The sequence below is a fragment of the Chiloscyllium punctatum genome, chromosome 27 (genome assembly GCF_047496795.1).
Source record: "Chiloscyllium punctatum isolate Juve2018m chromosome 27, sChiPun1.3, whole genome shotgun sequence".
Classification (NCBI taxonomy): Eukaryota; Metazoa; Chordata; class Chondrichthyes; order Orectolobiformes; family Hemiscylliidae; genus Chiloscyllium; species Chiloscyllium punctatum.
In genome coordinates, this window is record NC_092765.1 from 10,512,059 (window position 1) to 10,529,637 (window position 17,579).

At 41.1% G+C, this 17,579-nt stretch overlaps 1 protein-coding gene across 2 annotated transcripts in view; it reads right to left on the reverse strand.

Moving 5' to 3' along the window:
- Window positions 1-15,932: 15,932 nt before the first annotated feature.
- Window positions 15,933-17,579, reverse strand: part of mecr (mitochondrial trans-2-enoyl-CoA reductase) — a 69,932-nt gene continuing 68,285 nt past the window's right edge. For both annotated transcript variants that reach the window (XM_072548060.1, XM_072548059.1), the window contains exon 10: window positions 15,933-16,448. In XM_072548060.1, coding sequence (XP_072404161.1) covers window positions 16,291-16,448 — 158 coding nt within the window. In that variant the 3' untranslated portion in view covers window positions 15,933-16,290. The remainder of the gene's footprint in view (window positions 16,449-17,579) is intronic.

A 17,579-nucleotide genomic window follows, 5' to 3' on the forward strand; every position in this document is an offset into this window, starting at 1 on the left:
ATAGAAAGGAGGCACAAAAGGAGAGGGAGTGGTGTTTTTGGTTAGGGAGAACATTATGGCTGTACTTAGGGAGGATAGTTTTGGGAGATCATACAGTGGGTGGAACTGGGAAATAAGAAATGGATAATCGCCTATTGTATTATAGGGCCCTCAACAGTCAATGGGAAATGTAGAAGCAAAAATGTAAGATCTCAGATACTTATAAGAAAAATAGGGTTGTAATGGTAGAGGGTCAATGTATGCCATAGTATGAAGGGCTTGGATTGGGAGGAAATTGTACAGTGTGTCCAGTACAAGAAAACATTCTTATTCAATATGTGGATGAAGGTGCAATCTGTGAGAGAAGGTGCAATACCTGACCTTCTGTTGGGAAAGAAGGCAGGGCAACTGACTGAGGTGTGAGTGGGGGAGTACTTTGGGACAAGTGATAATAATTTTATTAGTTTTAAAATAGTTAGGGAAAAGGATGGAACTGATCAAAAAGTTAAAGTTTTAAATTGGATCAAGGCTCGTTTTGATTGTATTAGACGGGAACTTTCAAAATTTGATCGAGGGAGGTTATTTGCAGGCAATAGGACAGTTGGGAAGTGGGAGGCCGTTCATAATGAGATTGAGTTTTCTGAGACAGTACATTCATGTTAGAATGAAGGGCAAGGCTGGTAGTTGTAGAGACTGCTGAATGACTAGAGAAAGTGAGGCTTGGTTAAGAAAAAGGAAGCATATATCAGATATAAACACCTGGGATCGAGTGAGTCCCTAAAAGAGTACAAGGGCAGTAGGAGTATATTTAAGAGGGAAATTAGGAGGGCAAAAAGAGGACATGAGATAGCTTTGGCGAATAGTGTTAAGGAGAATCCAAAGAGATTCTATAAATACATTAAGGCCAAAAGTGTAACGAGGGAGAGAATAAGGCCCCTTAAAGATCAATGTGGAAGTGGATGTGTGAAGCAATGGGAGATGAGTGAGATACGAAATAAATATTTTTGTGACTGATTTATTGTGGAGAAGGACTTGGAAGCTCGGCAACTTGGGGAAATAAATAGTGATGCATTGAAAAGAATTCATATTACAGAAGAGGTGCTATTGGTGGTCTTAATGTGCACAAAGGTAGATAAATCACCAGGACCTCATCAAGTGTTTCCCACAACTTTTGTGAGAAGCTAGGGAAGTGATTGCTGGGCCATTTGCTAAAATACCTGTATCATTGATGGGCATGGTTGAGATGCCAGAAGACTGGAAGTTGGCTGATGTTGTGCCATTATTTAAGAAAGGTGGTAAGGAAAAGCCAGGGAACTATAGACCAGATAGCCTTACATTAGTGGTAGGTACATTGTTGGAAGAGATTCTGAGGGACAGGAATTACATACATTTGGAAAGGCAACAACTGATTGTGGATAGTCAGCATGGCTTTGTGTGTGATAAATCATGTCCCATTAATATGACTGAGATTTTTGAAGAGGTGACAAAGTCAATTGATGAAGGCAGAGGGGTAGGCGTTGCCCGGACTGGACAGTTTGAGTGACAAGGAGAGGCTGAATAGAGGGGCCTTTTTCCCTGGAGCATTGAAGGCTGAGGGATGATCTTACAGAGGTTTATAAAATCATGAGGGGTAAGGGCCAGGTGAATAGCCAAGTCATTTTTCGAGCATGAGGGAGTCCAAAACTAGAGGAAATTGATTTGAGCTGAGAGGGGAAAGATTTAAAAAGGTCTTGAAGGGTAACTTTTTCACAGAGGATGTCGTGTATATGGAATGAGCTGCCAAAGGAGGTGATAGACGCTGGAACAACATTTAAATGGCATCTGGATAGGTACATTATTAGGAACAGCTTAGAGGGATATGGGCCAAATGCTGGCAAATGTAACGAGATCAGATTGATGTCTGGTCAGCACTGATGAGTTGGACCAAAGGGTCTCTTTCCGTATGTCTCCATAACTGATCCCATACTTACCTCCCACAATCCCCCAACTACACCTTTCCCAGCCTCTTACAACTCCCAGGATTTGACCTCCCTCTCCAGGTTGTTGGACATGCTCAGCCCTTTCTTCACACCACACCCAATTCCTTTCCCCTTCACTAGACCCAACCACTACTCAGACCCTGACACCCATCTACGTATTAAGCAAAGCACCTTATCTGTTCCCACTGGCATGATATCACATGATATCCCACCATCTCCTATACAACTGGGCCTACTCTTGCAACACCTTTATGTACTTTACTTACACTCTTAATGCTTGACAGCAGCTGTCAAAATGGCTGTCTGGATCTTTCAATATCAGAGCACCTACTCTGTGATGATCCAGGCTTATTATCGTTACACTATTAATCCAGAAACCCAGGCAATTTTCTAGACACATAGGTTCGCCTGCCACATTAGCAGATGGTGGAACGTGAACACAAAAACCTGGAATTAAGAGTCTAACGATAACTATGATTATTAACGAATGTCAGAAAAACCCATCTGTTTCACTGATGTCCTTCTCCACTACATGTAACTCTACAGCCACAGCAATGTGTTTGACTCTTAATTGCTCCCTGGGCAATGCCAATAAATGGGCAATAAATGCTGGCCTATCCAGTGATGCCCACATTCCATGAATAAAAGAAAAGCTAACAGCTATGAATACAGGGCATGGTTTACCTTCCCCTGACAATTCTGCATTTTAAAGAACTAATCAGACTGGAAATAGAGCTGCGCATTTCTGAAAGAGCCCAGAGTGGAGCTCCCTTCTTTCATGAAAAATGTGACAGAGTGGTAAATATTGTCACTCCTGGGCAGAGATTGCCACTCTTGGGAAAATTCAGCGCATCTACCTATTTTTCGTGGTATCGATCCAGGGATAAATTAATGAGGACACAAGAAAAGAACTCCCTTGCTTTTCTTTGAATTGAGCCTTTGGATTTTGAGGTTTACATTACATCTGAAAAATAGTGCAGCATTTCTTCAGTACAACACTGAAATACAAGTCTAGATTTTGTTCTTCAGTCATCACAATTAGATTACACTTTTACACAGTATATTCAACCAGGAAAGCACAGCAAAGTTTAAGAATACAGTTGCAATTGGATAATCAATAATCAGGATTGTTAAGAAGTTCTGTTGCTGATCCGCATGTGGCATGTTATGTCAATATTCTATATGTTGATACAATGTTGGACACATTCAAAAATGTGTTTCCTTCAAAACAAAATGAAGTGTGTAATTAAAAATTAGCAGGTGAAAAGAAAATTGGCTGTACAGTTAATAGATATCAATGGAATGTGCCAGTGGGCTGAACAGTGGCAAACAAAATTCAATCCTGAGAAGCATGAGGTAGTTAATTTGCAAAAGAAAACAATCCAAGGGACACATGATATAAGATAGAATTTTTAAAAGAGTAGATGAACAGAGGAAAAAATGAGCGTATATCGTCAGATATTTGTATATGTTGACAGACAGATCCAGAAGGTAATGATTCTTTTATTTGTTGATGCTTATTGCACAAGAACATAGAAATTAAGCTAGAATTATATAGAACATTAAACAGTTTGCAGCTAATGTACTTGCAACAACTTTGCTTACTGCATTACAGGAACTATACAAGATATAAGCATATTAGAAAAGATTTTTAAGGAAGGCCCTGGCTGATATTTTTGCACTACTATTATCCATGTGTGAGGTCCCAGAAGACTGGAGGGTAGTGAATGTTGTGTTCTTATTCAAGAAGGGCTGCAAAGAAAATCCTGGGAACTATAGACCAGTAAGCTTAATTTCTGTAGTGGGTAAGTTATTTGAGAAGATTCTGAAAGATTAAATATACGTGCATTTGGAAAGACAGGATTTGATTATGGGTAGTCAGCACAGCTTTGTACATGGGAGAACATGCCTCAAAAATTTGTAAGAGTTCTTTGATGAAGTGACCAGGAAGTTTGAAAAGGCAGGATGGTAGACATAGTCTATATGGATTTCAGTTAAGGTCTTTGATAAGGTTCCACATGGTAGGCAGCTCTGGAAAGTTAGATCGCATGAAATCTGGGAGAGCTGGCAAATTGGATACATAATTAGTTTAATGGTAGAAAGCAGAGGGTAATAGTGGAAGGATGCTTGTCAGACTGGAGGCCTGTAATATAGTGGAGTCCCTCAGGGGTTCAGTGCTGGGCCCATTGCTGTTTATTAACTATATCAATGATTTGGATGAGAATATGTAAGGCATGATTAATAAATTTGTAGATGACACTAAAATAGGCGGCATTGTGAACAGCGAGGAAGGTTATCAGAAATTGCAGCAGGACCCTGATCAGCTGAAGAAGTGGGCCGAGAAATGGCAAATGGAGTTTAATATAGGTAAGTATGAGATCCTGCATTTTAGAAAATCAAATCAAGGTATGATTTTTTATCGTGAATGGTCGGCCCTTAAGGAGTGTAGTGGAAAAGGGGGACCTTGGAGTTCAGGTGCATTGCTTTCTGAAAGTGGAGTCACAGGTAGCCAGGGCAGTGAAGAAGGCTTTTGACACATTGGCCTTCACCAGTCAGAGCACTGAGTAAAGAAGTTGGGAAGTTATATTGCAGTTGTACAGGATGCTGGTGAGGATGCACTTGGCTTATTGTGTTAAGTTTTGGTCACCTTGCTATAGGAAGGATGTTACTAAACTGGAAGGAGTAAAGAAGAAATGTACAAGGATGTTGCCAGGTCTGAGTTATATGGAGGTTGGACAGGCTAGGATTATTTTCTTTACAGCGTAGGAGACTGAGAGGCCCTTTAACCTTAAACTGATGCCCTCAAGTCCTCAATTCCCCAACCATGGGAAAACGATTGAGTGCATTATATAAGATCCAGGAAAGAATAAAAAGGGGTAACTTTTTTTTTTACATAGACAGTGGTATGCATATTGAATGAGCTGCCAGCAGAAGTTGTTGAAGTGGGTACATTAACAATATTTAAAAGGCATTTGGATAAATACATGGATAGGAAAGGTTTAGAACTATATGGGCCAAATGCAGGAAATGGGGTCAGCGTGGATAGACATTTCGGTTGGCATGGACCATTTTTGGCCAAAGGGCTTGTCTCCGTGTTATAAGACTCTATGAACAATGATTTCTTTTCGTGTTGTGAATCTTTCTCAGTTTCACGTATTATGGTGTTGACTAATATTTTAATTGAGCTGAGTATTTGTTTCCAGGAGATGTTAAATATCCTAGTATAAACCCATTTGCTTGTGAGATATTAAAATAAAACATTATATAGAGAAACAGATAAATAACAAAAGATTAATATTACACAATATCAACAGCATTTACAGAGGAAACATACATCTCTGTTCTTAGGCATGACCCAGTTGTTATTTGAACCAACATGTCCAGCTCTAAGGCTTGATACTTCATGTTAATCTATCTTTTCTTAAAAGATGCTATTGATCATCCATTGTGTATTTAATCCTGATTATTTGCAAATTTATTTTGCAAAAAGTATTTGAATTAAGTTCAGAATGTATTTTTGTGTTTTTCTTTTCAGTTTGCTCTTCATTTCTTATATTTCTCAAACAGTTAGCTTTTAAATGTGAATTAAAGTGTCCTGTTGTTGATCAACATACAGCTCAGCTTGACAAGGTTCTGAAAAGCATTTCGTAATAATTTAGGAAAAACAACTACAATTACCATGTTTCTCACTAACAACCACACTGCCGACTTTAAAACTGACATTACTGAGGCAGAAGCAAGACAGAGGGCAACAGCATGAACACCTGCAGAGATAAAAACTCACTCCATTCCCTATATTTATTACTGCTGACTCTGTGAGTACAGAATCTTTATGTTCCACAATGTCTGAAACTGCTTTATTGTCAAAATAATTTTGTTTTTCTTGCCTCAGTCTTCAAAGTTAACACTATGCTGCCTGTGTTTTAAAGTAAATGTGATGTGGAGATACCAAAGTTGGACTGGGGCGACCTTAAAGTAAATGGATTCTACCCATCAAATGAACAAGTCTACAAAAACACATCATTTCAGGAAATTATGAATAAGATCATGAACAAGAACAGCTGTTTTCAAGAGTACTTTCCAGAATAACCTCAAGTTCTGTTTAAAGTTATATTTGAACACAGAAAATGGTAGACAGTAAAAGAGCCGATGATCCATTCAGTCTGTCCCATAGGTTTATTGCAGAGGTTCATCACCATTTCCACAACTTAGTCAACCCCGTCCCAAAACCTACCAAGGTCAAATGTATGTTTACTTATGCTGATGAATTCAAACTATATTCTATCCATGTCTCAGATACAAACCTCTGCCTGGAACCTTTCTAGCTCTCTCTTGAAATTTAAAACCAATTACATGCTAGACAAATCATCAGCATTGTTGCCAAATGTCATACTTACAACATCCACAAATTGCTTAAAATACAAGATTCAATAAAATGAAGTATTAAAGCATCTGGTTGGACACATTACTGTAAATATCATAGGATATCCTTCCTCCAAGCATTCATCCAAAAGGCCCAGATGCAATCGTATGTCATGTACTCATGCTGCTTCACCTCCCCTTACCTGACTGCAAGTGTGTTGATGAGACAGGCTTTTGTCTCATGTTCAATACATCCACAACTACTAAAGTGATCAAAGTCAGTTATGAAAATAATCAACAATCCTTAACACACCTATGATTTTATTTGCTCCTGAATGACCCTCATGTTATGATTCTAATGGGAGGAGCCTGCTGCTGGTCAAGAAAGAGAAGGAGGTACGTATCAGGCATAGGCAGCTGGGACTGGGTGAATCTCTTAGAAGAGTATATAGGCATTAGGAGCTTACTCAAGGAAAATCAGGAGGGCAAAAAGGGAACACGAGATTGCTTTGGCAGGTAGAGTTAAGGAGAATCCAAAGGGATTCTACAAATATATTAAGGGCAGAAGAGTAAGTCGGGAGAGAATAAGACCCCTTAAAGATCAACGTGACTGCGTGGAACCACAGGAGATGGGTGAGATACTAAACTAATATATTGCATCAGTATTTACTGTGGAGTAGGTTATGAAAGCTAGGGAACGTGGAGAAATAATGAAGTCTTGAAAACAGAAGAGAAGGTGCTGGAGGTCCTAAAATGCATAAGGGTAAATAAATCCCCGGGAGCTGATCAGGTATTTCTCAGAACTTTTGTGGGAAGCTAAGGAAGAGATTGTTGAGCCCCTTGCTGATATATTTGTATCATTGATAGCCATGATTGAGGTGCTGGAAGCCTGGAAGTTGGCTTATAGTGCCATTATTTTAAAAAATGGTAAGGAAAAGCCATGGAACTATAGTCCGGTTAGACTTTTGTCAATGGTAGGTAAATTGTTGGAAGGGATTCTGAGGGACAGGATTTAATGCTTTTGGAATGACAATGATTGATTAGGGATACTCAACATGGTTTTGTGTGTGGGAAATTGTGTCTCGCTAACTTGATTGAGCTTTTTGAAATGACAAAGAAGATTGATGAAGCCAGAGCATTAGACATTGTCTATTTGGACTTCAGCAAAGTGTTCAACAAGGTTTTGTATGGTTGACTACTTAGTGAGATGGGATCTGGGGGAGCTAGCGAATTGGATACAAAATCTGGCTTGAAGGTTGGAGGGAGGTGGTGGTGGTAGAGGGTTCTTATTCAGACAGGAGGTCTGTTGAAGCAAGATGGGGGACAGTGTAGCAGTGCTGCTTGCAGGCTCTTTAACTCAAGAGCACAGAGACAATAGACAATAGGTGCAGGAGTAGGCCATTCTGCCCTTCGAGCCTGCACCGCCATTCAATATGATCATGGCTGATCATCCTTAATCAGTATCCTGTTCCTGCCTTATCTCCATAACCCTTGATTTCACAATCCTTGAGAACTCTATCCAACTCTTTCTTAAATGAATCCAGAGACTGGGCCTCCACTACCCTCTGGGGCAGAGCATTCCACACAGCCACCACTCTCTTGGTGAAGAAGTTTCTCTCATCTCTGCCCTAAATGGTCCACCCCCTATTTTTAAGCCGTGTCCTCTGGTTCGGCATTCACCCATCAGCGGAAACATGTTTCCTGCCGCCAGAGTGTCCAATCCTTTAATAATCTTATGTCTCAATCAGATCCCCTCACAGTCTTCTAAACTCAAGCGTATACAAGCCCAATCGCTCCAGTCTTTCAGTGTAAGGTAATCCCGCCATTCCAGGAATTGACCTCGTGAACCTACGCTGCACTCCCTCAATAGCCAGAATGTCTTTCCTCAAATTTGGAGACCAGAACTGCACACAGTACTCCAGGTGTGGTCTCACCAGGGCCCTGTACAGCTGCAGAAGAACCTCTTTGCTTCTATACTCAATCCCTCTTGTTATGAAGGCCAGCATGCTATTAGCCTTCTTCACTACCTGCTGTACCTGCATGCTTACCTTCATTGACCGGTGTACAAGAACACCCAGATCTCTTTGTACTGCCCCTTTACGTAGTAATCTGCCTTCCTGTTCTTGCCACCAAAGTGGATAACCATACATTTATCACATTAAATTGAATCTGACCACTCACCTAACTTGTCCAGGTCACCCTGTAATCTCCTCATCACATTTCACCCTGCCATCCAGCTTTGTATCATCAGCAAATTTGCTAATGTTATTACTAATACCATCTTCTATATCATTAATATATATTGTAAAAAGCTGCCGTCCCAGTACTGATCCCTGCGGTACCCCACTGGTCACTGCCTGCCATTCCGAAATGGAGCCGTTTACCACTACCCTTTGTTTCCTATCAGTCAACCAACTTTTAATCCAAGTTAGTACTTTGCCCCCAATACCATGCGCCCTAATTTTGCTCACTAACCTCCTACGTGGGACTTTGCTTTCTGAAAGTCCAGGTACGCTACATCTACTGGATCTCCCTTGTCCATCTTCAGAGTTACATCCTCAAAAAATTCCAGAAGATTAGTCAAGCATGATTTCCCCTTCATAAATCCATACTGACTCTGACCTATCCTGTTACTACTATCCAGATGTGTCATAACTTCATTCTTTATAATAGACTCCAGCATCTTTCCCACCACTGAGGTCAGACTAACTGGACTATAATTTCCTGTTTTCTCTCTCCCACCTTTCTTAAAAAATGGTACAACATTAGCCACCCTCCAATCCGCAGGAACTGAGCCCGAATCTATCGAACTCTGGAAAATAATCACCAACGCATCCACGATTTCTCGAGCCACCTCCTTCAGTACCCTGGGATGTAGACCATCAGGCCCCGGGGACTTATCAACCTTCAGACCTAACAGTCTCTCAGACACCAATTCCTGGCAAATATAAATTCCCTTAAGTTCAGGTCCTTCAGCTACTGTTACCTCAGGGAGATTGCTTGTGTCTTCCCCAGTGAACACAGATCTGAAGTACCAATTCAATTCTTCTGCCAGTTCTTTGTTCCCCGTAATATATTCCCCAGTTTCTGTCAAGGGCCCAATTTTAGTCTTAACAATTTTTTTGCCTTTCACATACCCAAAAAAACTTTTACTATCCTCCTTTATATTACTGGCCAGTTTACCTTCGTACCTCATTTTCTCTCTGCGTATTTCCTTCTTAGTAATCCACTTTTGTTCGTTAAAAGCTTCCCAGTCCTCCGTTTTCCCACTTATCTTTGCTATGCTATACTTTTTCTCTTTTAACTTTATATGTTTCTTAACTTCCCTTGTCAGCCACGGCCACCCTGCTTCCTCCTAGGATCTTTCTTCCTTTTTGGAATGAACTGATCCTGCAACTTCTGCATTATACACAGAAATATCTGCCATTGTTCCTCCACTGTCATCCCTGCTAAAGTATTGCACCATTGAACTCTGGCCAGCTCCTCCCTCATAGCTCCATAGTTCCCTTTATTCAACAGAAATATTGTCACATCCAATTGTACCCTCTCCCTCTCAAATTGCAGATTGAAGCTTAATGTATTGTGGTCACTACTTCCCAATGGCTCCTTCACTTCGAGGTCCTTGACCAATTCTGGTTTGTTGCACAATACCAGATCCAGAATTGCCTTTTCCCTTGTAGGCTCTAGTACCAGCTGTTCTAAGAATCCATCTCTGAGGCACTCCACAAAGTCTCTTTCTTGAGGTCCGATACCATCCTGATTCTCCCAGTTCTACCTGCATGTTGAAATCCCCCATAGCAACTGTAGTAACATCTTTGCGGCAGACCAATTTCAGGTCCTGATTTAACTTACATCCGACATCCAGACTACTGTTTGGGGGCCTGTAGATAACTCCCAAGAGGATCTTTTTACCCTTAGTATTTCTCAGCTCTATCCACACTGACTCTACATCCCCTGATTCTAGGTTCCCCCCACGCAAGGGACTGAATATCATCCCTTACCAACATGGCCACCCTACCCCCTCTGCCCGTCAGTCTGTCCTTAAGATAGCACGTGTAGCCTTGAATACTCATTTCCCAGGCCCTGTCCACATGAAGCCACGTCTCAGTTATCCCCACAATATCGTATCTGCCAATTTCCAAAAGAGCCTCAAACTCATCCATCTTATTTCTAATGCTTCGTACATTCATATATAGTATTTTTAATTTGTTACTGCCCTCACCCTTCCCATCAACTTCTTTTTCACTCAACTTTACAGCATGATCCCTTTCTGAGTTTTCTGCCTCATTGATACAGTTGTCTTTGACTTCCCTTGTTCTAACTTTCCCTCCAATTTCCTTCTTAAACATCCAGTTTGTCCCATCCTCCCTGCGACTTAGTTCAAAGCTTGCCTACTCTGTCCACAATTTGTTTTTCTTTCTCTGCTTTTTCTTAATGTTTCCATTTATTATCTTACCTTTTTTTAAAAACTTTGGTGAAAAGTGTCTTCTCCTGGCCCAGGCGCAGTAACAAGGAAGCTTCTAGCCTTGTGGGGCAGTCTCCAACGTATGGAGGAGGTCCTCTTCAGCAGCAGCTTCCAGGTATTCCAGCATTCGGTTTAGTCGATTTTCTCTGAACTGAAATTGATCAGAAGTGAACTCTTGTCTTAATTCACATTTCTTTCTTATGACTTCTTTCATTAATATAGGTGTGGCTACTTATAAAACTTCTCACTTTTTTTCTGTAAAAATACACATGACAATAAATTGCTCTTTATGCCTCTGAGGAGAAAGTGAGGACTGCAGATGGTGGAGATGAGAGCTGAAAATGTGTTGCTGGAAAAGCACAGCAGGTCAGGTAGCATCCAAGGAACAGGAGAATCAACGTTTCAGGCATAAGCCCTTCTTCTTCCTGAAGAAGGGCTTATGCCCGAAACGTTGATTCTCCTGTTCCTTGGATGCTACCTGACCTGCTGTGCTTTTCCCGCAACACATTTTCAGCTTTATGCCTCTGACTTGACTATGACCGCGAGCAGTGGATTCCACGCACCCACAACTCTCTGCGTAAAGAACCTACCTCAGACATCTCCCTCTACCTTCCTCCATTCACCTTAAAATTATGACCCCTTGTGGCAGCCCTTTCTGCCCTGGGGAAAAATATCTGGCTATCAACTCTATGCCTCTCATTACCTTGTACACCTTTATCAAGACACCTCTCTTCCTTCTTTGCTCCAGTGAAAAGCCCTAGCTCCCTTAACCTCTCTTGATTAGACAAGTCCTCCAATCCAGGCAGCATCCTGGTAAATTTTCTCTGCACTCTAAGAGACCACTTTTTCACGCAGAGGGTGGTACGTGTATGGAATGAACTGCCAGAGGATGTGGTGGAGGCTGGTACAATTGCAACATTTAAGAGGCATTTGGAAGGGTATATGAATACGAAGGGTTTGGGAGGGATTAGGGCCGGGTGCTGGCAGGTAGGACTAGACTGGGTTGGGATATCTGGTCAACATGGACAGGTTGGACCGAAGGGTCTGTTTCCATGCTGTACATCTCTATGACCCTCTCTAAAGCATCTACATGCATCCTACAATGAGGCGACCAGAAGTGGACACAATATTCCAAGTGTGGTCTATCCAGGGTTTTATACAGCTGCAGCAAAACCTTATGGCTTTTAAACTCAATTCCCCCTGTTAATGAAATCCAAAACATCATACACCTTCACAATCCTATCAACTTGGGTGGCAACTTTGAGGGATCTATGTAAGTGGACCCCAAGGTCCAGCTGTTCCTCCACATTTATATAAATGACTTGGACGTGAACAGAGGAGGTATGATCAGTAAGTTTGCAGGTGACACCAAAATTGGTGGCATAGTGGACAGTGAAAACTAGTATCTCAGGGAACGATGGGACCTTGATCAGATGAGGCCAATGGGCTAAGATGGGGCAAATGGAGTTTAATTTAGATAAATGCAAGGTGCTGCAGTTTGGTCAGGCAAGCCAGGGCAGGACTTATACACTTAATGGTAAGGCCCTGGAAAGTATTGCCAAAGAGACTTCGGGGAGCAGATGCATAGCACCTTGAAAGTGGTATGACAGGTAGATAGGGTGGTGAAGGTGGCATTTGGCATGCTTGCCTTCATTGGTCTAACACTGAGTATAAGAGTTGGTAAATCATGTAGCGGCTGTACAAGAGGGAGATCACTTTTGGAATTAGATACAATTCTGGTCATTCTTTTAATAGGAAGGATGTTGTTAAACTTGACAGGGTGCAAAAATGATATAAAAGAGGTAAGAACAATGACTGCAGATGCTGGAAACCAGATTCTGGATTAGTGGTGCTGGAAGAGCACAGCAGTTCAGGCAGCATCCAAGGAGCTTCGAAATCGACGTTTCAGGCAAAAGCCCTTCATCAGGAATAAAGGCAATGAGCCTGAAGCGTGGAGAGATAAGCTGGAGGAGGGTGGGGGTGGGGAGAAAGTAGCATAGAGTACAATGGGTGAGTGGGGGAGAGGATGAAGGTGATAGGTCAGGGAGGAGAGGGTGGAGTGGATAGGTGGAAAAGGAGATAGGCAGGTAGGACAAGTCCGGACAAGTCATGGGGACAGTGCTGAGCTGGAAGTTTAGAACTAGGGTGAGGTGGGGCAAAGGGGAAATAAGGAAACTGTTGAAATGATATATAAAGGTGTTGCCTGGTTAGAGGGTTTGAGCTATTGGGAAAGGCTGCATAGACAGGGTCTTTCTTCCTGGCATATCAGATATTGAGAGGTGACCTTACAGAAGTTTATAAAATCATGAGGGGCAAGGATAGGGTGAATAGCCAATGTTTTTTTTCCCCAAGTGTGGGGAGTCCAAAACTACAGGGCATAGGCTTAAGATGAGAGGGGAAAGATTTAAAAAGGACCTGAGCAGTAATGTTTTCATGCAGTGGGTGTTTCGCATACAAAATGAGCTGCTAGAGATGGGTACAATTACAACACTTAAAAAAGGCATCTGGATGGTTATATGAATAGGAAGGGTTTAACAGGGATATTTGGATATCTACAAATGCTGGCAATGAGACTAGGTTAGATTGAGATGACTGGTCGCCATGGATGAGTTGAATCTGTTTCAGTGCTATATGACTAAAACTGATCCCATACTTACCTCCCACAACCCCCAACTACCCTTTTCCCAACTACTTACAGATCTTGACCTCCCTTTCCATGCCATTGGATATACTCACCATTTCTTCATTTCATATTCATATACTTTTCTCCACTCCAGATCCAGGCTCAAAACCTGACCCCCTTTGGCTACTACCAGATATATTCCTCCCACCTTTTTGCAAGGTTTGTAGCTCAGGTTGAGGATTAGGGTGTAGGTTTGCTCGCTGAGCTGTAGGTTTGATATCCAGACATTTCATTACCTGGCTAGGTAACATCATCAGTGGCAACCTCCAAGCGAAGCCAAACTGTTGTCTCCTGCTTTCTATTTATGTGTCCTGGATGGGGTTCCTGGGGTTTGTGGTGATGTCATTTCCTGTGCGTTTTCAGAGGGGTTGATAAATGGTATCAAGATCTGTGTTTGTTTATGGCGTTGTAGTTAGAGTGCCAGGTCTCTAGGAATTCTCTGGCATGTCTTTGCTTAGCCTATTCCAGGATAGATGTGTTGACCCAGTCGAAATGGTGGCTTTTTTCATCCGTGTGTAGGGCTACGAGGGAGAGAGGGTCGTGTCTTTTTGTGGCTAGCTGGTGTTTGTGTATCCTGGTGGCTAACTTTCTTCCTGTTTGTCCGATGTAGTGTTTGTGGCAGTCCTTGCATGGAATTTTGTCAAACCAACGTAGTCAACAAAATTCCATGCAAGGACTGTCACAAACACTACGTAAGACAAACAGGAAGAAAGCTAGCCACCAGGATACACAAACACCAGCTAGCCACAAAAAGACACGACCCTCTCTCCCTCGTAGCCCTACACACGGATGAAAAAACCCACCATTTCGACTGGGACAACACATCTATCCTGGGACAGACTAAGCAAAGACATGCCAGAGAATTCCTAGAGGCCTGCCACTCCAACCACAACGCCATAAACAAACACATAGATCTAGATACCATCTATCAACCCCTCAGAAAACGAACAGGAAATGACATCACCACAAACCCCAGGAACCCCATCCAGGACAAACATACAAATAGAAAGCAGGAGACAACAGCTACACTTCCCTTGGAGGTCGCCACTGATGATGTTAACTAGCCAGGTAATGAAACGTCTGGATATCAAACCGACAGCTCAGCGAGCAAACCTTCACCCTAATTCCTACCACTCTTCACACCAGACCCAATTTCTTTTCCTTTTGGGAGATCCATCTATCCCTCAGACCCTCACACCCATTCACCTATCATAAACCCTACATCACTACCTGGGTCCCCTTGCCTCTTGGCACCTTACTCCTTCCCACTTGGCAAGCTATCTACATGATATCCTGACATTTGGTACCAACCTAACATCCTACACCCAGATTCCTATGCAGCTGGCACCCTACTCTTCAAACGCCCTTATATAATTGCATCCTTAATGCTTGACAATAGCTGTCAAAGTGGCTATCTGCACTTTGAAATATCTGAATATTTACTTGGTGGTGACTTGGTAGTATTATTGTTAGACTACTAATCCAGAAACCCAGGCAATTTTGTGGGCACCTAGGTTTGAATTCCACTATAGAAGATAGTGGAATTTGATTTCAATAAAAATCTGGAATTCAGAATTTAATGATGACCATAAACACTGCTGATGGTCAGGAAAATCCATCTGGTTCACTGATATCCTTCTCTGGTACATTTAATTTCAGGTTCATAGAAATGTGTTTGATTCTTAATTGCTCTCTGGCAATGCCAGTAATTGGGCAATTAATGCTGGCCTATCCAGTGATGCCTACATTCCATAATTAAAAGAAAGGCGTACTGCTATGAATGGTCTACCTTCCCGTGACAATTCTGCACCATAAAGAATGATCAGACTGGAAGTAGAGCTCTGCATTTCTGGAAGAGCCCTGATTGGATTCTCCTCTCAGAAATGTGAAGCATCCTCCTTTTAATTAAAAAAAAGCAACAATCCTTGGAAACTATAGCCGAATCTACCTATTTTTCACTGTGTTGGTCGAGGGATAAATTAACCAGGACACGAGAGAAGAACACCTTTGCTTTTCTTTGAATCATGTCATTGGATTTTTAAAGGTTTGACATTCCATCAGAAAACCACTTCCAACAGTGCAACACTTTTTCGATACAGCAATGAAGTACCAGCTTCAATTTTGTGCTTCTTATCACAATTAGATCATGCTCTTGCACTGTATATTCAACCAGGAGTGTACAGCAAAGTTTAAGAAAATAGTATTTGCAAAATCAAAAGCAAGGATTTAAGATCTGTTATTGATCTGCATCTGACATGTTATGTTGATATTCTACATGTTAATAGTGTTGGATACAGGTTCAAAAGTGGTTCCTTCAAAAGTTGAATAAGTACTTGATTGGGAAAGAATGTTTCTAATTACAGTAAATTGTATTGAGGTATGGTGCTTTGAAAGAGTTGATACAAGATTTCATTCTAAGCAGTACTTTTCTATTAATGGAGTAAAAAATTGCAAAGTGAAACTATTTCATATTTGCTTTTGATTGCAAGTTATATATTTATTTTCATTTTTGGTGGCAGGTATTGTGCAACCTCTTTACATCTTGCATTCCTACCTGATTCTTCACGGAGTTGCTGTCTACACAGTGAAAATCCAAATGATGAGGAACACCATTGACATCAACAACACTGATTTAACATACAAAATGCACAGATACAGCGCATTTCAAACATTTACCCCACACTTATAGATTTCTTTATTAATATATACTGGTCAGACTGTCACATTTCACAGACTGGACTGGGAGAAAGTGGAAAACTGTCTATCTGAAGAGAATATCATATTTTGTAAGTGTTTATAGATTGCTTACAGTTTTAAATAAGTCACATAATTAAGATTTGCTTGCTGGATATAAATGGTGTTGTTGCAGCTTTGAGAGCAGTTGTATAGTCCTGGAATTTAACCTTCGTGCAAACTGGTGCCCTCAGCTTCCCTGCTTGGATGAAGTCACACAGCACAGAGATCATTTCCTGTACCAAGTCTGCCAAAATAGAAACACAATTTTGAATGAATTACGAAGGTGATAATTTTCTATATGATTGTTATTCCTGCCTTCTCAGTGTATTGCAATGACTAAAAGATCAGAAAGCAGCTCGGTCTGTTCATACTTACGATGAACTGTGAGTTGCCAGGTGTTAGGTAGAAGTGGCAGAACTACCTTGCCCTCTAGTTTTACTGCCTTTCGGAAGCATGTGGTAATGGTCCAACAATTTTTACAGAAGATTTGCTACTTGCTTGTCCAGTCATAATGTTTGCCCAACATACCAATAAGACAATGAAATGTCAGTGGTGGAGCTTGACCTGGACTCTGGTCAGGGGAGGGGGTTAGTAAGTTTCACTTCCTTGTAAGTTTCTTCACTCATTTCTCTGGCAGAATAAGTCAAGTCATTCACAGATTACTCAGTGGTTAATAATCAGTATTCATGGGAAATCCTGCAAAAACATCTGCATTTGCATGATCTCATTTACTGAATTTAATATTGTACTGATGAGCTACCCATCTGTACAGCCTTGCTGTCACTCAGATGATACCCTTTCTTTGAACTAAATTTGATTGTAAGGGTTTGGTGGTTGATGAACAATGTAAGCTTCCGATCTGACAGGTATTTGGGAAAAAGTGTGATCACAAAGACCACTTTCTCACCTAGAGTAATTTTGCTGAATTAATTAAAGTGCATGAACTATATGCTAAAAGCTTCACCATATTGTCTTAAGCAGAATTACACTACACCTACCCCTTGGGATGAGACATTCCACATTAAAATCATTTGTTAGTGGGTAAAACCAGCATTACTAGTTAGTAGTATGTCACTAGTGATTACTTCCCCATTAGTGATTACTAGCAGTTGATATGCTACATCTTTTTGTAGCATCTCTGATTTTACTCAAATATAAAAATTTAACAACTGATACATTGCTTAACCCAAAAGCTCCACTGCATTACTCTTTAGATAATAGCTCCTGAACATATGTAGCTTTCAGTTAGAAATTTTAAATTCATTTCCAAGGAAATCATTACATCAGTAATTTCAAGTTTTTCCTTCTCCCAGTTAGTTGAGTATTCCTTTGTTGACAGAATTAAAGTTGTCTTTTTTCCTACCACCTTGTCCTT